This window comes from Sceloporus undulatus, chromosome 2 (genome assembly GCF_019175285.1).
Source record: "Sceloporus undulatus isolate JIND9_A2432 ecotype Alabama chromosome 2, SceUnd_v1.1, whole genome shotgun sequence".
Classification (NCBI taxonomy): Eukaryota; Metazoa; Chordata; class Lepidosauria; order Squamata; family Phrynosomatidae; genus Sceloporus; species Sceloporus undulatus.
In genome coordinates this window covers 172,105,920-172,128,408 of record NC_056523.1, presented here as the reverse complement: position 1 = coordinate 172,128,408, position 22,489 = coordinate 172,105,920, and the positions used below count along the sequence as shown (strand labels likewise).

The window sequence follows — 22,489 nt, the reverse complement described above, 5'->3', positions numbered from 1 at the left end:
AAGTTGAGGGTTAAATTTAGGAGCATGTATCAAAGGATCTAAAGGATGAAGCAAATGAAACCAATGCTAAAGAATTTACAAAATTGCAGCAAGTATAACTGTTGGTGTTCACACTAAAGACTGGATGGATGAGAGAGTAGAGAGGGGTTGCTGCTTCAGGATAGATTAAACTCTTGCCTTTCACGGAGGAATGGTTCCTTTTTAAAATAAGAGTTAAAGTATAATACTTACGTTGACCCACGGATAAGTTGGCCCAGGATTTTTGGGTCAGTTTTTAAACTAATATTTCTAGACTTATACATGAGTATATACAGTGTATGCATGTATATTGGCACACTGCACTTTCTTATGAAAATGTTGGTGAAATGGTTGCTATATGAAATCAGGAGCTGCCTAGCTCTTTTCCTCTGGGGAAGTGTCCCAAATAAATAATGTAAAATTCTTCAGGCTGCTGAGTGAATAGTCTAGAATGGCCCTTCCTTTCTTTTCCTACTGTTATTCTGCTCTTGTTGAAACTGTTGTCGTCAAGCAAAAGTCCCTCAAATATGGTGACAGCCAAAGTCAACATGCAGGTTCAGATCTTCAGCTGGCTGTGGCTACAAGTTGGTTTGAAGGGAAGAAAGCAGTTGACATTTCAGTTTAATGCCTAAAGGGCAGGAGGATGTGCATCTTAGTGTCCCAGTGTACACACCCCAGACTCCAAAGCTATTTGTTGTTGTGTACCTTCACATGTCTCTGACGTACAGCAAACCTAAGGTGAACCTATGACAGGGTTTTCTTGGCAGGATTTTTTCAGAGAGAGTGTGCCTTTGGCTTCTTCTGAGGCTGAGAGTGTATGATTTGCCTAAGGTCACCCAGTGGGTTTTCATGGCTAAGTGGAGATTTGAAACCTGATCTCCCAGAATCCTGGTCCAAGAGTCAAACCACCACACTGCACTGGCTTTCTCCCTATAGCAATTGTTGTTGTTATGTGCCTTCAAGTAGTTTCTAATTGATGGTGACCCTAGGATGAACTAATCATGGAGTTTTCTTGTCAAGATTCATTCAAGAGGGTTTGCCTTTGCCTTTCTCTGAGGATGTGAGAGTAAGACTTCCCAAGTGGGTTTCCATGGCTGAGTAGGGATTTAAGCCCTGATCTCCAGATTTATAGTCTGACTACACCACATTGTACGCTACACAGTACACCACACTGGCTTTGCCTTACTCTGAGACTGAGGATATATAACTTGCCCAAGGTCACCCAGTGGGTTTCCATGGCTGAACCCTGGTCTCCCGAACTGTAATTCAGTGCTCAAACCACTACACCATGCTGGCTTTCTTCCTAAAGCTACACCAGAGCATAAAAGATATAGACGTGTGGGGAACCCTTGGGGTGAATGTTACTTTAGAGTCCATTTACTTTAAAAACAAACAAACCTGGGAAATGACTTTATATATTTTCCCACACTGTGTGTGGAATGCTGCAGATCTCCATTTCTTGAAAGGAAATATTGTGTCCAAATGCCTTAGCCCATTGTACAATAAAAGTTATCTTTATCTCTTAATTTTCTTATTTCTATGGCTAGGTTCTTGTTTATCTTGCTCGGTCCAATAGGGAAAGGACAGCAGTATCATGAGATTGGAAGATCCATGGCTACTCTCATGACTGATGAGGTATGGTAAAATATATGCATGTTGTGTATTGTGTGCCTTCAATAGATTTCTGACTTGAGAAACTGGAGCGTGTCCAAAGGAGAGCGACTAAAATGGTGAAAGGTCTGGAAACCATGCCCTATGAGGAACGACTTAGGGAGCTGAGGGCTGTTTCAGCCTGGAGAAGAGAAGGTTAAGAGGTGATATGATAGCCCTGTTTAAATATTTGAAGGGATGTCATATTGAGGGGAGCAAGCTTGTTTTCTGCTGCTCCAGAGACTAGGACCCGGAGCAATGGATGCCAGCTGCAGGAAAAGAGATTCCACCTCAACATTAGGAGGAACTTCCTGACAGTAAGGGCTGTTCGACAGTGGAACAAACTCCCTTAATGTAGTGGAGTCTCCTTCCTTAGAGGTCTTCAAACAGAGGCTGGATGGCCATCTGTCAGTGATGCTTTGTGATTTCCTGCATGGCAGGGGTTGGACTGGAGGCCCTTGTGGTCTCTTCCAACTCTATGATTCTATGATTCTATGATTCAAAGAGATTTTTGACTTTTTTCAGTTCTTTAGGTTATTTGGCATTGTATTGGACTACAGGTCATAATCCAGCTGTGAAACTATACATGCTCCTGCTAAGTTAGGGAAATTGTGGGCTAATAGAAAGATTATCTGACTACAGGTCTCATGCAAAAATAGATTTGTGATTCTATAAAAGCTACTCATCACCTCTGCCTTCCTTATGCAAGCAGTCCTCACAGCAGTGACAGTACTCTAAGAAAGTATAATATGTTCTTCACTCAGTTTTTTTACCGAAAGTTCACAACTAGTCCCAAAACAGTTTCACTAAGGAAGGGCCTGAACATTACTCTTGACCCAGAATTGCTGGTAAAAACAATTGTATTTCTCTTTCCTTACCTCTGTTCCACATCACTAACTACTGCTGGCATGAGTAGGCAAACACAGAAGATGACATTGTTATAACAAAACTAAATGTGCCAAGATGTTACAGGAGGTAGAGAAGCAGGGGGACTCTGTCATGGATCTATCGTTTTTGGCAGTAGCCCTGGGATTCTAGTTCTCTTCTGTTTTCATCCCAAAAGGGTAATTTGTAAGGATCAGTTCAAAATGGCAAATGGCCACCTATTATTACTTTGTGAATAGTATTTTAAAAACACCAACGATTCAAAAAGAAATTTTGAAGGCATATTAGTGCAAGAGGAGGTGTGGTGAATGATTTAAAACAATAATGATAATAACAAGGGTGATGGAGGAGACATCAGTATTGAAATAATCAGGGAGCAATTGGGAGTACCCTCTTAATGTTTGTCATGGTCTACTTAGCTACTGTTTTTGGATGGAAGGTGGTGGTGGGGAATAAGAAGGTGGGATTTGTGGATTTTTTTAAAGGGCCATTTACCTTTTCACAATAATTTGAAGTACAAATCCAGGGAGAGTTATTCTTGGTAGCAGATCATGAAAATTACTGAAAGTACACACTTAGCAGAAACTATGTGAAAACTCACTGATGCAGGCATAATGCCAATAAAGGTATTGAATAATGATGTGCTCTTCTAAGCCACACTCTCTTGGGGTGGGGGTGGGAGGAGACAGAAATATGCAGAATATCTCCACTACTGGTAGAATGCTGTATATCCTCATTAGCCTATGGCAGTGATGGCGAACCTTTTAGAGACTGAGTGCCCAAACTCAAAGGCATTCCTGCACTGGGTACTACCTGGTGCCAGGGGGGAGGGAGGCAGGGGGGAGGGAGGCAGGACTCCGGGGGGGGGGAACTTCTGCCTTCAGACAGCTGAAGGCCAAGGAGGGTGCATTTCCTATTCTTCCCCCACCCTCACATCTCTCCGCATGCCCTCAGAAATGTCTTTGTGTGCCGGAGAGGGCACGTGTGCCACTATGGACTGCAGCACTAAAAACAAAAACATCTTATCAATTTTGTACCTTCATTTTCAGGAAAAGCCAGTTGACAGATGGCAAGGCAAAACAATGTATTTGATAATGGCTTTTGTTATTTTATTGTTATATGTAACTAACTGATGGTTCTTCTTCATTTTACATCTAAAGATTTTCCATGATGTTGCTTACAAAGCTAAGGACCGTAGTGACCTGCTGGCTGGGATTGATGAATTTCTTGACCAGGTGACAGTGCTACCGCCTGGAGAATGGGATCCATCAATTAGAATAGAACCACCAAAAAATCTCCCTTCCCAGGTAAATCTTGACATGAAGACTTTGATAATACCACAGAAGTCAAGCCTTTTTGGATGAGCAAGCCTTATCATGGAGAACATGTCCTCTAAATTAGGTGAACAATGTAACCAAGTTCATTGTATTTTAGAAAGCTTTTCGCCTATTTGTCCAGAGCCAAATCATCTGAAGAGAGCTTGCTCAGTTATTCTGGCACGCTGAAGTTGTAGGAAGGACTTTGTTCATGTTGAGTCTCATGCTAAAGCTGTGGAAATGTTGACTGTGGTTTAATTTGGACTGCAGAAATAATGTTTGACACTGCTTTAACTGCCATGGGTCAATATGCTATGGCACCAGAGCTCTCTGACAGTGAAGGCTAAATAACTCTCAAAACTACACATCCCAGAGTCTATAGCAACTGAGCCAGGGCAATTAAAACTACATTATTTCTGCAGTCCAAATTAAACCTGTGTGTATATGATGCTATATAAGAGATTTGGCTATTATTTTGCTACATAAGTCAAATTTTGATGGATTCTGCATGCCAACTTTTATGAACATAAGTTCAGGTTATTTATCAGCATTTTTTTTTTTTTTTGGCTAGTTGTTGGGTTAACTATAAAGTACGCATTCCTTGCAGTCCCATATGAAAGTCCCTTATTTGCTCACTTCCTTCTCATTCCATATAGACTGTGGCAGCAATGCGAAAGAAACCAACTTCTGGAGCAGCAGGCTGATCCAGCAGCCAAAGTTTAAAAAGTGGAGAATGCCTTTTGAAAAACAACCCCAGTTACAATAGGAGTTTGAGTTAGGTAGCTCTGCAGCTGAAATAATAAGAAAAGAGGTGTGGAAAACCAAAAGCAGGGAGAACAATCAGCACCTCTTTCTGCAACCACAGAATGAGTCAGGAGACAAAGCAGTGTCAGTAAAGAGAAAGAGAGTAGACTATCCTCAGAACTATATATATATAGAGAGAGAACTAATGACAAACTAGCCACCAGTTCTGTGCAGTAGTCTGATGTAAAACTTCCCTGATGCTAACCTGTTCACTCACTCCATGGTAAGCTTTCTCTAAAGATTATCCCACCTTTTTAGGTGTCTCACTGTGTATTTGTATTCCATTTTTTGCTCCAAGGAAACATAATGTTGTCATTTTATCAGGAAAAGAGAAAGATGCCAGGGACACCAGGAATCCCCAATGGAAGTATTTGCCATGATGAAATGGAAGATGACAGAGGGCCAGAGCTCCAGAGAACGGGGAGGTGAATTTCTGTTTTATCTGCCTCAGATGGGCTTCTTGTAAAGGTGATTCTCTGTCACAAGGGTAGAACTCAGAGTTGTTCATGGACACTGATAGTGGATTCAGGAAATCACTTTTATGGGGTATGTTGTAGGAAGAGTGAGTAAGTATAAATGTACATGGACTTCTTCTGCTTTCAAGCATTTGTCCCAATTATTTTTGCTGGCCCTCAAAGACATAGGTGAGAAAACTAGTTAACCAGTCCTAAAGGAAAAAACAAACAAACAATAATTTGAATACATACTATGGTGGATAAACAAAAGAAGTGATTGTAGCATATGCTAATATACCTGTGCTTGAAAGTAATGTTGGAATTAACCCCAAGCAAATCATATAGTGCTTCTTGTGCAGACAGAAAATAAATTTTAAGAGAGTGAAGGCATCATTCCCTACAGTGTATGTACATGCATATGCAAACATTTAGTCACACTTAGGGTCAACTAAGTTTTCCACAAGGGTTTTTGTTTGTTTATTTGTTTTTGGAACACTAGGGAAATCTGCAGAACCTGTGAACACAATCAACACATATGATATTACCTTCAACTGTTGTTGTGGTGGTTGTGTGTGGGATGCGGCGGAGATAGTTTTTTTCCACATCTCTTTTATTATCCCTCCCCGCCAAGCATTGGCGCATTTGGCCTACATTGTGGTAATAATATGCTTGCCTTTTCTTTGCAGGCTGTTTGGTGGCATAATCTTGGATGTGAAGCGGAAAGCTCCTTGGTACTGGAGTGACTTTAAAGATGCTTTGAATTTACAGTGCTTAGCTTCCTTCCTCTTCCTGTACTGTGCCTGCATGTCTCCTGTGATCACCTTTGGGGGCTTGCTTGGAGAAGCAACAGAGGGACAAATAGTAAGAAAGCTTCCCTGCTCCTTTTATGTGTCATGAGTAATTCTCACTTAGATTGCAGTAAAAACAGTGGCTTTACAAAAAAGCAGTGGGCGTTTAACGTCACCAATGCTCTTCTGCTTTTGAGGTATGTGTGCTGTTCAGCATCAATGGATCCAGTATTTCTGGTTCAGGCTCCATCATTAGTTTGTGGGACCAGTGGCAAGCATCTTTGAAATTATGAGACTGAATGCCATCTGAGGAATGTGACATTCAAATACACCACATACCACTCCATAATCTATTTTAGAACAGAGAATAAAGCCACATTCTGAAGGGTGGTTACCTTGATTAATTGCCTCTAAACACATTGCAGCCACCCTTCTAGATTTATAGTCAGAATGCTTAATCATTGACTTGAAAAGCAAAGAAGCAGCAGCTTTGCTTTGCTTAGGAACAAAACACAGGTCTTAAGGTCATTAGCAATGATTAATATACATTAAGGAGTGGGACTAACTGATCCAAGATAAAAATGCCAGAGAAATACTTTGAAGCCAGGTCCAGCAGACATGAAAATGTAGAATTTGTAGAAATGTAGAATTCATTTGAAATTGCTCTCTGACAAGGTGATTTTCTCAATTTCATTGCACATCACCTCCTCTTTAAAAGAATTTGGGTAATTTGTTGGAAAATCCCTGCAGGGAGAAATGTAAAATAGCTGAATGTTGGGAGGGCTATTCAATATGTAGCAAGCCCTCAGAAATTTCTAACCATCTCCCCTGCAGAATCTGAGGCTAGCTTGGGTCAGAATAGTGAGCTGTGCAGATTCTTGCTCTGAATCGGTATGGCTGCTCTTCTGATTTAATCTCTGTGTTTCAACCTGCAGAGTGCAATAGAATCCTTGCTTGGAGCCTCAATGACTGGAGTGGTGTATTCTCTCTTTGCTGGCCAGCCCCTCACCATCTTGGGAAGTACTGGGCCTGTGTTGGTTTTTGAGAAGATTTTGTACAAATTCTGCAAGTAAGGCTTTGCTATCTAAGGATTAGATAGATAGACAGACATATAGCAGTGTGAGCCATTTCCTTTTTTCTTTTCTTTCCGTTTTTATGTGATTTTGCTATAAAAAGCACACATATAGTAATGAAGAGTTTGCAGAAAGTGGGACATGGTGATCTGACATGACTTTGATGCCAGTGATGCCATCTGCTGCATGGTACCTAGCTGACAAAGAACGAAGTCCTCCTCTTGACTCCTAGGAATGGCTGTCATTCATTTAACAAACTAAGCCTAAGAAGAATGACAGGAATTCACCCCACCCCACCCCTGCTAAAACATCTTATTAAAAGGAAGCAAAACATACTACATAAAAACATTAAAAGAATGTAACCTACAGTATGGGTTTTGCCACCTATACATTCCCTGTGATCCCCCAGGTTTGCTTTCTTTACTGGTACCAGTGGAATACTGTGGACTGAACCAAGGTGTTGTGCACTTTGAGGGAAATGGTGACAGCATGTTGGTGAGATGCTGGAATAACATGAATCACTAGATTTGAAAGCTTTCTTTATAACTAGGGTGGGCAAGTATGACAGGTCCCAGCATCAGTTTCAAGTTCTGGGATTGCTTGAGCTCTGCATGGACTATTGAAAAATAAAGCAAAAATACCAAAAAATGTGGAAATCTTCTTCATGCCTCCAAAATGTGTGTGTATGTGTGTACAGTATTTACATTAAAACAGTACAGGGAAGCCTTGAAACCTTAAATAATCAATTAATTAGGTACTATCCTACTCTTCTTGACTTTAGGGAGAGTTCAGGCACCCAAGGGAATTATTTAACTATTAGGTTGTTCCAACTGGAGCAGCAATTCACTCCTTATTGGGTTGGGGATTTTGGACATTCTGTGTGTGTGTGTGTGCGCGCGCACGTGTGTATCACACTTTGCTCACCCCTGTTTCATAAGGACAGCAAAGAAAGGGGATGGTGTGTGCATGCAGATACACTGACACATCTATCTGCATGTTGCTGCCATTGAATAATATGGAGTGTGATAGTCTGCATTGTTTGCAGTCTGTGTCGGGGAGGGCTGGCATCAAACCTCTGCCAGTGGGAAGGATCCACTGTAAATAGGTCCTAGAGCAAATCAAACCTGAACTCTCCCTAGAATCCAAGATGACTAAACTGACACTATAGTACTTTGGCCATATCATGAGAAAACATGACTCACTAGAAAAGACAATCATGCTTGGGAAGGAAAAAGGCAGTAGAAAAAGAGGAATCTTGCATTACAGGAGGACAGACTCAGTCAAGGAAGCTATGGGTACCGTGAGTCTGCAAGACCTGAGCTGGGCTGCTGGGCTGCTGCTGATATAGGGTGAATTGAAGATCTCATTCATAGGGTAACCACAAATCAAAGTCGACTTGAGAGCAGTTAATAACAAAAACTTTGTGTGTGAAACTAATGAAAGGTTTTTGGCTTTTTCTGTCATTGTACACATTCCAGAGTGCTAGAGGCCTCACAATTGAAGTCCACTTCTCAGTAGACTACATAACAAAAATAAATGACCTGTATTTCTAAAAATATAAATCAATAACCTAAAACAGAAGCAAAATGCAGATCACTGAAAAGTTCTAAGACAAGCAGGCAGAGGAACTGCCCCTTCCAGAAAGTAATCTTCTGTACCATTACAAAAACATAGGGTCTCCAAGAAAACATGACCCCCCCCAGTCATGCTCACAAGTAAATAGGTTGTATGCTTTGATGTATGCTTACCTGAGCATTTGGCATACATCCTGGATGTTGACAGATATGTCCTGAAATTGGCTAGATAAGATGTGAATATTTTGCCTGGCCTAAATCTGATTGGTAGTTCTAGGTAGACTCTGTTGCTGAATGTTTGGTGAACAATTATACTCATTCTGTTAAATTCATGGCAATGCTAGAGTTAACATCACTAATTGCTGTGACCAAATTGGGAGAGGGGTGTGTGTATGGACTGCATTTTCTTTTGTCACCCTTTTTAGGGTGTATCTTTGCTTTTCAAATTTTTCCTTCTCTTGCAAGCAATACAATAGGAAAAAATGTATACCAGCTTAAAGCTTTTGGTAATATATAGATATAGAAATTAGAAGAAAAGAGCACTGCTCAGAGGGGGCAGCTAGAAGGGTGTGTGGCAAGAGCAGAAGCAGATCTAGACAATGTATTTCTCTTAGGAGTGTGATTATATGTAACAGTATGCTAGGCCACGGTACTTTTTTAATCTCTTAAAAGGGATAATTGTTAAAGGGAGCGGAATCTCCCATTTGATGAGATTGTTATCATACATATGGGTTCCTCAAAATCCAGGTGATCATTCTTGAATGCCTCCTGATGGGTCTGCACATATCTACTGCACTATAGGGGTGGGGAAGGAAGAAGGGATGCAGATTTATTAATGGGTAACAGTCAAGACTAGACAACTTTTATACCTCTGTCTTTGTGATTTTGTGATCAGAATCAGGATTGTGTTGAGTAGTTCCTATTTCCCTCACCCTATTACTTTTGTGTGTCCCCTCTTCCGCAGAGACTATGGCCTTTCTTATCTCTCCTTACGAGCGTGCATTGGCCTGTGGACTGCTTTCCTGTGCATTGTGCTTGTGGCAACCGATGCTAGCTCTCTTGTCTGCTACATTACCCGGTTTACAGAAGAAGCTTTTGCCTCTTTGATCTGCCTCATTTTCATCTACGAATCTCTAGAGAAATTGGTGAAACTGGGGACGAAATTCCCAGTTAACATGCACAGTGATCTTGACAAACTGACCTTGTATTAGTGAGTTACTCTTGCTTTTCTTTCTAATAATGTTTTAAAAACTGATTGTTTTCAGTTTATTTGCATTCACTGATTACTTTGAGAATGCTGGTTGCATAGAAATGGGAAACAAAGAGAACTATGCCTCTGAGCAATAATAGCATGAACTAATACCTAAGTAGGCATGTTGAAATAGCCATACTAGCCAAGATCCTATATTGAACACGCAGAGGGTAATGCTGTCTGATGGCAGCTCTGCCTGTCTCTTTCTGCCTGCAGCCACCAAAATTTGAAGTGCACTGCTGTGGCCAATAAACTGCCAGGGAAGAATGGCAGGGAGGTGTGTGTGTGTGTGTGTGTGTGTGTCTATTGTCTCCAAATCATCTTTGATTTATGACAACCCCATTAATTTTTCATAGGTTTTCTTAGGCAAGGAATACTCAGAGGTGTTTTGCCAATTTCTTTCTCTGAAATCTAGCCTACAGCACCTGGTATTTGTTGGCAGTCCCCCTTCCAAGTACTAATCTGGGTTTACCCTGTTTAACTTCCAAGATCAGACAGGATCTGAGTAGCAGGGGAAACTTAGAGATCTGCAGCAGGAATGGAAGGCAGCCCCCACTGACTGGTCCTTTCCCTCTCCCTGTCCATTGAACAGCTGTAGCAGTGCCCTGGGCCTTGGGAGCTGCTGGGAAGGAGGTTTTGAACAGAGCCAAAGGGTATAGTGGAAAGCAACTTGCACCCCTCCAAACAAGACATACACATGCATGTATGTCACCAACAGGATTCCAGCCAAAGTGTTAGAAATACACCTAGATGGAATTCACTCTGTGATATGTTGAAAAGGGTTAATAGCTTTAGGCACTGGGCAAGAACTGTAGATGGAATAAAATAAAGTTGTGGGGCACCTTGAAGTTTAATTTGGCATATGTAGCCTGCAGTGCACAAAAACCTCTACCAAATAAAACTTGTTAGTCTTTAAGATGCTACAAGGCTCTTGGTTGTTTTTGCTGTAAAAGACTAACACAACTACACTGCTCCCTAGAACTGTGTACGAGATTAAGGACTTTATTGCGACGCCTCCAGTGCCCAGCTTACATCTTCTAAACTGAGTTCAAATTTGGAAGTTATGCTGATTTTACCGCACAAACATTTCCCTCACAACAGCTTCCCGTTCCCTCCAGTGTTGAATTTGGGCCCCGTAAGTTGCTTTAGCAGCCATTTTTTCCAATTCCGAAGCTTCTGATTTGTGTGATAAAGTCCTAAGTCATGTTGAGTTTTAGCTATGCCATATCTAAGAGGCCTATGAATGTACCTTATTAAAACAGAAGCTTATATCCAATTCATAGAATCATAGAATCATAGAGTTGGAAGAGACCGCAAGGGCCATCCAGTCCAATTGTTAGTCCTAACGACATTAGACCCTTTAAATCAATGACAACTTGGTAAGCCAACATTTGTGCAACTTCCAGTGCTTCAAACAAAATAACTGGACTTAAGGGTAGCATGTAATCCAAGGCTTTCCCATACATCTATATCTTATATACTCTGGAGTAGTTTTAAGAAGAAGGCCAATGTGGTGTAGTGGTTTGAGCACTGGACTATGACTCTGGAGCTCAGGGTTCAAATCCCTTCTTGGCCCACTCAGTGATCTTGGGTATGTCACTCTTTCTCAGCCTCAGAGGATGGCCATGACAAACCCCCACTGAACAGATTTTGCCAGGAAAACCCCATCTTAGGGTCACCATAAGTCAGAATCTGCTTGAAGGTGTACAATAACAGTATCTCATGGTACAGAATAAAAGATGGAATCCAATAAAGACGTTTACTGAAAAATGATTGGAATTAAGTTTGTAGAAGTATTTTGCACATTCTTAGCACACAACCTCAACAATAAAATAAGGATAAGAAGCTAACAATAAGGCAACTATAAACAATACATATATACTTGCATTGATTTATACAATTTGAACTCTGCCCTCAGATCTCACAGACTGGATAGAAATATTTTAATAATTAAAAATAAGTAAAATTAATAAAATGTTTATTCTTTATCAAAAAGCGAATTTGTTACCAAATTAATTGCTCAAAGCAATTTATGAGGGAACACAATTAACCAGTTAACTATAGACCAAAACATTGCCAGGAATTGGACTAAATGGGAATAAATTACCTGTCTGGTTAAGGTTAGTTTCAGAGGTGTTCTATCTATCATTCATTGGCTTAGGAACTTGGGTATTTCTCACTGGTGTTTGATGATCAAAGTGGTGCTGAACTTGGGGGGTTTCTTTTTCTAACAGCTAGAAAAACATGCCTCTGCGAAGACTCAGTTGCTATGGATTCTTATGCTCTTAAAGCTCAACAAAACAATTAAAAAAAATTCCATCATGCAGGATGTTTTTCCAAAACTGACAGTATGACATCCCAGTAAAATTTTCATTAACTTTTAATAACATATCTGAAATGTAGTGCTAGATCTCAAAACAGAATCATAGAAGGAGAGGAAGCTGCCTCAGACTGAGCCAAGCCATTGTTCCTCCTAGGTCAGTCTTGTTTATACTGACTGGCAATGGCTCTTTGGTGCAGGCAAGCATTTTTCTAGCTCTGCCTGTAGGGTCCAGAGACTGGATCTGGGAACCTCTGTATGAAGAGCTGTGCCCTCCTCTTGAGTGACTGCTCTTTCTCGTGATGACAATTTTTGTTAGAAAGGGGAGATGTATAAGAACAGCAGAAGTTGAAGGAGGCCACTGGGCCATCATCAGAAACATTTGCCTGCTGCTGACCTATGTCTCCTTTTCCTATATTTTTGGTAAGTATAGAGTAGGGATGTGATGAACACTCTTTACTGTTTGTTAAAGATACAGGATTTGGGGTTTTCTCAATGCCATGTCAATTATTTATGAGCTCTGAAATTTGACACCTGCTTCACTAAGATGTGAGAATTTGCAGACACTTTATTTGCAAAAGAAGCAATGGGACAGGCAGGACATTCTCTGCATTCTCTGAAACGTCAGGAATAAACTCTTCTAGAACATAGCCCGAAAAACCCACAATAAACTTCAGGACATTTTTGGTTGTTTTGCTTAAGTGATAAAAGTAGCATGGCTTCAGACAGTCATTTTAATTGTGAGTCTCAGTCAAGGGAGAAAGGGAATGCCATTGTAAAGATAAACACAGGCACTGCTGTTTATTGCTAGACACTGCGAATGGGGTTTTATGATTGACGCCACTAACTACAAGAAGAATTAGGCAAGGAAAGCCAGGTGAGTGTTTTATAGCACTCATTCTTCAGAAATTTATCTGGAATAGTTTGTCTGTGAGGGGTGACCAAGTTGAAATATCTCATTCTTCATAGAGGAGAAATAGGAGTAATAACATTTTCTGCGCCCTCTTCAGGGACGAGAAGAATAAAGACATAAATTTACATCATTAGGATAGAGTCAACATGGCAGGCATGTGAAGTGGCTTCATCACAGTGCAACTTACTCCACTTCCTTCTTTATCTGATCGACAATGAAATGCAAGGACTGTCCCAATTTGGAAGGACAATCCCAGTTAGTCCTCTGTCATTCCACCTTTTGAGATGTTTTTAAATTGTCCTGTTTTTTCTCTTCTTCCTGATTTTTCCCTTCATTCTCAGTTTACTTCAGTTGCTTCAGACTAAGTTCAGAGTTCTAAAATAGTTTGTACTTATTTAAGTTGCCAGGGAAGAGAGGAGAGGAGAAGTTAGAATCTTGCCCTTCCCAGTAGACTCACACAAAAGGAAATTACTGCAGTCTCTCCTATGTGTTGTTCTTCATTAATAAATTTCACCATCTGGACCACACACTGATGTTGCTTGGCCACATGTGTTCTGGTTTTGATCTGTGAAGTGTTAGAGCAGGGGTAGGCAACCTGTGGCCCGCGGGCCGGATGTGGCCCAGCGAGGCCTTGGGACCGGCCCCAGCCCGGTCCTGCCACTGATTGCCGCGGGCTCTGGCCTCTCGTGCGCAGGGGCAAGGGGGGCAATTGTCTATAGATGCCTCAGAAACATGCTTTATATTAAAAAAATTAAAAATCAGCAATTTTTTTGCGTGTCCTCCACTTTTTTTAAAAAAAGTGTCCACTATTTGACCATGTTGTCCTACATCTGTCCCCGTTTATTTATTTATTTATTTATTTAAAAAATTATTAATTATTTATTTTTTGTCCCCCCAGTTGTCTGAGGGACAGCAACCCGGCCCCCGGCTCAAAAAGGTTGCCTACCCCTGTGTTAGAGGGTATGGTATCTTCTTTAAATAAACATTATTGGGGAAATGTAGAGTGCATAGTCAGTGGCAGCTACGTATTCCTGATAACTTTCCTTGGGACTTCATTCATTGCATCTCATGACCAAATCTGATGTTAATGAAGCAGATGCAATTAACTCAGTCTCCTAGGCTTTTTTTTTTTAAAGTTTTGAGCTGAGATATTCTCTGATTTCTCTCTTTACACTGGATTCTCAGTTAGTTTTTCTTTCCCCAAGCGGGTAGCAAAAGAGGGCAAAGTGGGCAAAGAACTTACTGCTAGCTGCACCTGTTCTCCCTGAAGTCTTGGCAGCCCTATTTTTAGCTTCCCAGGAGTTCCAAGGGTGAAAGGCTGAATCCATTGCCCTTGCTCTTGACTGAGCTAAATCAGTGTTGTGTCACATTACATGGTTATTAAGCCAACCAGAGTGAGGGCAGTGTTTGCTGCCCTTGTTCTGAGAATTCCTGGGAGGAAAAAAATGGTTTCTACCTACTGTTAAGATTCCAGGGCTGTTAAATGTGTGGTATTAACAAGTAGGTCTTGGAAGAAGGACAGTTTTAGATAACCTTTGTTCCTCTCCCCCAGGAAAGAAGGCAGAAAAAAAAATCTCCCCCTTCCCTCCCTTCCAAGAATCTTTGGCTCAGCCTCGGTGAAAAGCAGGCCTAATAGAAGATGTAGTCTTGAGCATCATAAGGCTTTTATATCATTCCTGTCTAACCTCTTCAATTATAGATTGACTCCACAATTTATTATTTTGTGAAAATATTTGTGTGCGTCTCTGTGGTGTGTGCTTTGAAGTCGTTTTTGACTTTTGGCAACCCTCTCACAAGGTTTTCTGGGCAACTTCCTTCAGAGGGGTTTTCCATTGCTATCCTCTGAGGTTGAGAGAGTGTGACTTGCCCAAGGTCACCCAGTGGGTTTTCATGGCCAAGTCAGGATTTGAACCTTGTTTTCCAGGGTTGTAGTTCAATGCTCAAACCACTATCCCACACTGGTGTCCCACATTATATCACAGGCTTACAGGGCAGTCTACAAATAAAATCAGCCAGAGATTATTTAAAACAATATGGAATAATTTAAATAGTCTAAAAGAATATTAAATAATTTGACAGTCTGAAACAAATAAAATAGTTTAGACCCATGTTTTCTGTTTCGAATGGGGAGAATCATTAAGCTCCCAAAGCTCTGATGAAAAGTCATGGAGCTGGAATAAACCCAATGTCTATGCCGGTCAGACCTCCAAAGGGAGAGCATTCCACACCCATGGTACACATTAGGATAAGCCCTTTCTCACATAAACAGTGTCTTTCTCCCATTGCTGTGACACAGATGAGGTCTCCTTTAGCAGACCACAATCCTTCAGCACAGGCATAATAATAATAATAATAATAATAATAATAATAATAATAATAATAAACTGTTTATTTTTATACTGCTTTTCCTCGAGAGCAAAGCGGTTCACATCTACTAAAACTATGACATATGTCATAATACAATATAAAAACAATTAAAAACATTCGATTAAAATTACAACTATTCAATAGAATTATCTAAAAACAACTATAACTATCAAAGTACAGTCGGCCCTTCTTATACACGGATTTTTTATACACGGATTTAAGCATACACGGTTTGAAAATGTTCCAAAAAAGTATAAATTTACCTTGATGTTCCATTTTTTATTAGGGACACCATTTTGCTATGTCATTATACTTAATGGGACTTGAGCATACACGGATTTTGTTATACACGGGGGATCTTGGAACCAAACCCCAGCGTATAACAAGGATCCACTGTATCTAATCTAATTGGGGAATACTTTCTCTACAGAGAGTCAGGAGGGTATGCTTGCTGGAAGAGATATGTTTTCAATGCCTTTTTGAAGGCTTCCAGTGTGCCGCTTAAGCGGATCTCTTGCGGGAGTGCGTTCCAAAGAGTAGGCGCTATATATAGGGATAGGCTCTTGTTCACGTGTCCCAAGCTTTAAATGTCCCTATTAGCACCTGGAATTCATGTCAGAAGCATATTGACAGCCATTGCAATTACTTTAAAACCAACATGTCCTGTGTCTTTTCTAAGAGGTTTCCACCATGGGTTTAGCTATTGCATATTGCACTAACTATGGCTTCTAAGTCACCTTCAGTGGTAGCCCCCTGTAGAGTGCATTGAAGCAGTCTAATTAAGATGGTACCAAAACATAAATTACTATGACCAGATTATCTCTGTTAGACCAGTTAGTTCAGGCACTCTGAACCACAGAGTCCACCTGGGCCTCTAGAGACAGAGATGGATCTAGGAGTACTCACAGGCTATGAACCTGCTCGTTTAGCAGCAAGGGCTAATGGATTGCTCAGTTTCTGGACCTAGGAACCACCAATCCACAGAGCCTCTGTCTTTCAGAATGCTGTTTCAGTTTATGTGCCCTCATCTAGCGTATTACAGCATCCAGTCTCTGGCCCACCTTCTGCAGAGCCTGACTGGTAACAATAAATAGTATAATCTGGGATGAAACTTAATTCTCCATTCATGGGTGAAAACTATCTCTCCTCTCCCCAGCCCAGGACAGGTAGTTATGAACATTAAACTGTCTGAAGGGTAGAGAGTAAAGGAGTCTTTCCTTCTCACTGTTCCATTCTTCCAGCATGCATGTACATCCTTTTCCTGATCCTTTTCATTATTAAAAAAATATTGGGAGACTGTTAAACACATGTGGCCATATTATAATATACCTTGGAACTGAAGACTGAAGGTCAGCTATTTTACAGGAGGAAGAGATATTCACTCTATTAGCAGTGTTTCCCTTCCTGCTACTTTCTAGATGTGTTGGTCTCTAACTCTGACCAACACAATCAGCAGGAGATTATGGGAAATCTAATAAACAGGGGGTGAAGCAGATGGATGAAATGGAGTGATATGTGGCTGCTCTGGCTGTTCTGGGACCATGGTGACCAGATGGCCCGCTCCCAAAGTGGGCTGCCAGGAGTGGCCTCAATCCGCATGCCAGAAGGAGTGTTTTTTCTTGCTCCTTTTGCAGCTAGCTTCGGGCCACTTTAGGTGGCCTTGGCGCAAATTCTGTTCCCTTCAGGAGCATGCGTCATCTAAATGCCACACCCCCGAAGTGAAGGGAAGCCGCTTTATGTGGCCCATCTGCTTTGGCCAAAGACTATATTTTGAGATGTGGTGAATGTGCTTAATTAACCTTTTCTTGTTTGCTTCAGTTGCAGATGTTCAGCCCCTCGAAATCCCAGCAATGAAACCATGAACTACTGGCAAAGCAACAACATCAGTTTCTCAACAGTCCCATGGGCTAATCTCACAGTTTCTGTAAGTCTGTGGACTTTACAGTCTGTCTGTTGGAGACAGAAAGATGCCTTTAGCAAAGCATCATTCACTAATTAGAGCGGCTTTTCCTAAAACACTTTATAGTCTAACATGTTTAATTTGGTGCAGACTTTAGTGGACTGCAGCCCATTTCATGAGATCCTTGGAGTACTGCAGTTGGCTGTACTCCTTCCTTGGATGAGAGGTGACTGTAAGGGAATCAAAATGCAAAATATGCAAACATTGATTATTATTTGAAGGACTCTATAGCCCTATATGAGCCTCTAAGATCCTCAGAAGAGGCCCTTCTCTCTGTCCCACAGAAAATAAATAAATAAATAATCTTAACTGTGATATTAATAGTAGTTAGGTGGTATTGTGATGAAAACCCTTTGTCCCGTCCAGGTTCTGTGAAGAGGATGGTCAGTTTCTCAATATTTCACTTCTACTTAAGTTCTCCCTCATCCACTGCTTATAAATACCTACCACCTATTCCATGTATCTCATGAGATGGGCAGGAGTAGATGAAAATAAAATGTGTTAGGCTGCATCTGATGGTCTGAAGTCCCCAAAATCTTATGCCTAGACAACTAAGCACCTCAAAATCTGCAGAAGCATATCTTCCCCTATATTAGTCTGTGTCTTAAGATCATCATGGAGGCTCTTCTCTAATTACCTCTGGCCCACTATGCATCAGCAATTCAAAAACATAGCCATCTTGGTCTGGATAATCAGTATATGCCAGCAAGGGTAGGAGCCTTCTCAGTTGGCAACTATGGAAAATGTTTCCTGTTGAGGTGTGACTGGTGCTTGCATTCTTATTTCAGTGCAATGTTATTTACCAAGCTTTTTTAGCTGGCCCTGTTTCTTTTATTATTCTTGTGTCTTTTAAGCTTTTTTATGTCTTAATGCTATACTGTACTAAAGTTTTTCATATTTAATGTTTTAAAACTACAGTTCTTTAAATTCTATAAAGATCCACTTGTCTTGTCTTTTGGAAGAGCATTTGCTTTAATAGCTAGGATCCATGTACATTTCCTTTCTGATTCTGTACCACCTCTGCCCTGTATTATTCTGATACTTTTTCTCTAGCATTTTTTGCATGCACATGTTTTCAAAAATCTAAAGATTTTAGGTTGACTATTCCTCAAATAAATAAATAAATGTTGAAGTTGCCCAATTGCACCCATGGCTTTGTAGGTTCATGGGTAATGATAATTTGTAGCCTGAAAGAGACCCTGTTCTTTTTGTTCCATCTGCTATGTTGTTTCTTTGTTACTAAACATCAATAGCCTTTATTCAGACATTCACTGTAATCAATCCACTGTGACTGTTGCAAATGCTGTGCTTTTAATGCTCTGATTATACCTGTTTGAATAGGAATGTCGTGAAATGCAAGGAGAGTTTACTGGCCCTACTTGTGCAACCGATGGCCCTTTTACTCCTGATGTTCTTTTCTGGTCCTGTATCTTATTCTTCACTACCTTTATCCTGTCGAGCCTCCTGAAGCAATTTAAGACTAGTAGTTATTTCCCAACCAGAGTAAGTAGCTGCTGGTGGTAAACATTGTGATTTTAAAGTTTAACAGTCTGTTCTGCATAGCAATGACAGTCTTCAGTGATTTTTAGTGTAATGCTTAATAATCACATTTGGGAGCCTGGAAGGAATCCCTTCTCAACACTATTCTGATGTTCAAACTAGTTTTCTTAGCATCTGATAAAGTAGGCTGAAATCTAGGAAAGCTTATACCAAATAAGGTTTACTGGCTGACATCCTATTCAGCAGATACAGTACGACCCTTGATTTACTACAGATAATGAAAATCATGGATAATAGTGAACCATATTTCCAGCAAAATTTGATCATAGAATTCTGGAGGACCTCCAGATGCCTAGAGAGGTGTTCTCGCTAGGCATCTGGAGATCCTCCAATGTGACTATATAGTCAATTTCTGCCAGAGGATGACCACAGAATCATGCTGTAGGGTATGAGTTAAACAGAGCACTTTTTTTGAACCCTGATCTCATGCAGCACTTAGCTTGATATCACTATATTGCTTGGGCCTCTGCAAGTCCACTGATAGTCCACTGGATTGTGTAACTTGGCTTGCTCATACCACATTGTGTTCTGGATGATGTCTTGAAGTTGAGTTGCTGACACACTAGCCTGTGCTCCTTTCAGCCACTGGAGAAAAGTGACAGTTACCTCCTGTCCTCCCCTCCCTCTCTACCTCCCTATCTGTAGAGAGAGGTTTATGCCCCACTTTTACCTGCTAATGAATCAAATGTGTGGCAGGTGCTTTAAAAAAAAACTTGCAGTGTATGCATGGAGGTGGAGGGTGCATGGGGAGACACACAGGCAAAATTTTTGTAGCCAATTAAGACTTAACTTGTCTCAGGTCTCTCTAATTTTGCTGGCTTTTCTGGCTTGTTGTCCTTTTCAGCCCCTGGCCTAGCCATATGAACTCTGGTTATCCACTCAGATAACAGAATGGCATCTCCCAAGTGCCCTGACAGCCAGCATACACCCTGCTGAACCCATTTCTGCTTTCTTTCATTAGGTACGTTCCATGGTAGGCGACTTTGCTATTTTCATTACCATCGTTATCATGGTGTTGATTGACTACTTAATTGGAATCCCATCACCGAAGCTAAAAGTTCCTAGCTCCTTCCAGGTAGGCATGACTTTTAAAAAATGGCACAGCATATGTTGTTGTTGTTGTTATTATTATTATTATTATTAATCTTTATTTATATAGCACTGTAGATTTACACAGTGCTGTACATACAATTAAAAATCGATAAAAATGAAAGCTGCCAATGACGTACACTCTACAGGATAATAACAAAATACATATAAACAATAGATAATAATACAAGATAGCATTAGATAAAATAAACAAGCAACAAATTAAAAACATCGAATATCCCATATCAAAGCAAATATCAAATAACAGTCAGATAACAATCACACAATGCCTGGTAACGCTTCCTTGAATAAGCCTTTGGAACCCCTCTTTACAACTACAGTACATGCACACTCCCCCCCCCCCCCAATGCAGTATATGAATAAAAATATTTTGTTTATTTAATGTGTGTATTTTCCATTCGTACATTCATGTATATATTGATATCTTAACATGTTATAAGGAAATAACATCATTCAAATTAGAACAGTTTTATTTAAGTAAATTAAGTATTTAACGCAATACTTGTGTAAATTTTATACACAAAATAATTTGGGAAGAAGAGAAGGGACCAGAGTCTCCAGGTCTCATGCCCCCCCCCCCCCCCCGAGCAACTCTCCCACCCCCTCTGGGTTCCTGTGTTAGTGTTTGAGAACCACTGATTTACCTGATCAGAGAATGCTATAATTCAGTGGTGGTGAACCTATGGCACGAGTGCCAGAAGTGGCACTCAGAGTCCTCTCAGTGGGCACACATGCCATCACCTCAGCACAGAGTTCGCCAGAGTTTGTTACTAGAAAGTCAGAGGGACATGGCACTTCACAATAAATAAGTGGGTTTTGAGTTGCAGCTTGGGTTGCAGTTGCAGTCTCTAAAACGTTTGCCATCACTGCATAATCCATAGAGTTCTTGGGATTGCAATCAAGAGTTTTGATAACCCAATATAGATGTATTTACCATTCCAGGATGGAATGTGAAGGACAAAGTTTTTATATGTCATGTAAAAGCATTCCTAGAATCTTCCCAGGTGATCAAAAGGAATTGTATCTTGAGACTGGATGATATTTAGATAACACTGCATAGTACATTGTTATGTCTGTGTATTTTTCTGCAGCCAACGAGTGATGACCGTGGTTGGCTCGTTAATCCCATAGGGCCCAACCCGTGGTGGACAGTAGTAGCAGCTATCATCCCAGCTTTGCTCTGTACCATACTGATATTTATGGACCAGCAAATAACAGCAGTTATTGTGAACAGGAAAGAGCATAAACTCAAGGTAATGGCAAACTATGGCCAGAATAGACTGTAGTGCTTTTATTTCTGTAAATATCTGTGAGAAGAAAAATCATGTGGTATTAAAAGCTTCATATTAAAGATAATAGCTTGGATCCAAACTAAATTGTCATTTCATCTCATTGAAATCAATGGGACAAGCTAGTAGTGACTAATTTATGTCCCATTGATTTCAATGTGCCTAAAGTTTAGCTAAAGCAGCAATTCTGTACCTATTTACTTGGGAGGTAAGTCCCTCTGAAGTCAGTGGAACTCACCTCTGAATTAAATATGATAACATTGTGCAGTAAAGCTACATGAAACCAATTTCTTTCGGACACAGATACATTATATATACATGTGTGGAGGGGTGGTGGGATTCAGTAATAACTTGAAGTTCTGCACATCCACATACTTCAAGGAGAATGTACCCAGAATCTGTTCCTGAAGAGAAAATTGTTCCCATTTCCTGGTTAATATACATTAGTGATATACAAAATATTCACAACTTTCCTCATTCTTAGTGATAAATGGGGTGTCAGTCCATTGAGATATGTTGAAAAAGCTGTGAATTTTTTCTTCCTTCAGTGAGAATGAAAAAACCATTTTCCTACATTTTTGTGGGTTTTGCACAAACAAGAAAACAATATTATATTTTACACAAATAAATAATATTGCTTTGTTCACATAGTGTTTTTTGGGCAAAACCAGCTGATTTCTGCATATGAAATTTTCACAAAAAAGTATTGGGGAGTGAAAAAACCATTCTCCTGTATACCTAAGAACTGTTGTTTCACATGGACAAAAAACATATTTAATAAACATACTGTTGTGCATATTGTATACATTTTATAAACTTCAAGAAATATGTGCTTAGTTTCTGTCTCCCATTCCACTTGAAGTGTTTAGGCATTATGCTCCTGAAATCCCATTACAACTAACATATATGTATATACAATGTTCCATTAACAGGAATTGGAAAACTTAGAATCAAAGAAGATACAGTGGTCCCTTCTTTTACACGGGGGATCTGTTCTGGACCTCCCTGCGTAAAGAAATTCTGCATATGCTGTCTCAGTCTCAGTGCTATGGAATTCTGTGATCTGTAGTTTGTTGTAGAACCAGAGTTCTTGGTTAGAAGGCTAAATATCTCAGAAATCCACAAATCCCAGAATTACATAGCATTGAGCCATGG

General features: G+C 40.3%; 1 protein-coding gene across 4 annotated transcripts in view; it reads left to right on the top strand.

Moving 5' to 3' along the window:
- SLC4A8 (solute carrier family 4 member 8) overlaps positions 1–22,489 on the top strand; it is a 114,783-nt gene that overhangs the window by 78,049 nt on the left and 14,245 nt on the right. For all 4 annotated transcript variants that reach the window (XM_042453951.1, XM_042453953.1, XM_042453952.1 and 1 more), the window contains exons 9-18: positions 1,566–1,653; positions 3,714–3,860; positions 4,998–5,098; positions 5,815–5,989; positions 6,852–6,985; positions 9,528–9,773; positions 17,234–17,339; positions 18,717–18,878; positions 19,897–20,010; positions 21,137–21,298. In XM_042453951.1, coding sequence (XP_042309885.1) covers positions 1,566–1,653; positions 3,714–3,860; positions 4,998–5,098; positions 5,815–5,989; positions 6,852–6,985; positions 9,528–9,773; positions 17,234–17,339; positions 18,717–18,878; positions 19,897–20,010; positions 21,137–21,298 — 1,435 coding nt within the window. The remainder of the gene's footprint in view (positions 1–1,565; positions 1,654–3,713; positions 3,861–4,997; positions 5,099–5,814; positions 5,990–6,851; positions 6,986–9,527; positions 9,774–17,233; positions 17,340–18,716; positions 18,879–19,896; positions 20,011–21,136; positions 21,299–22,489) is intronic.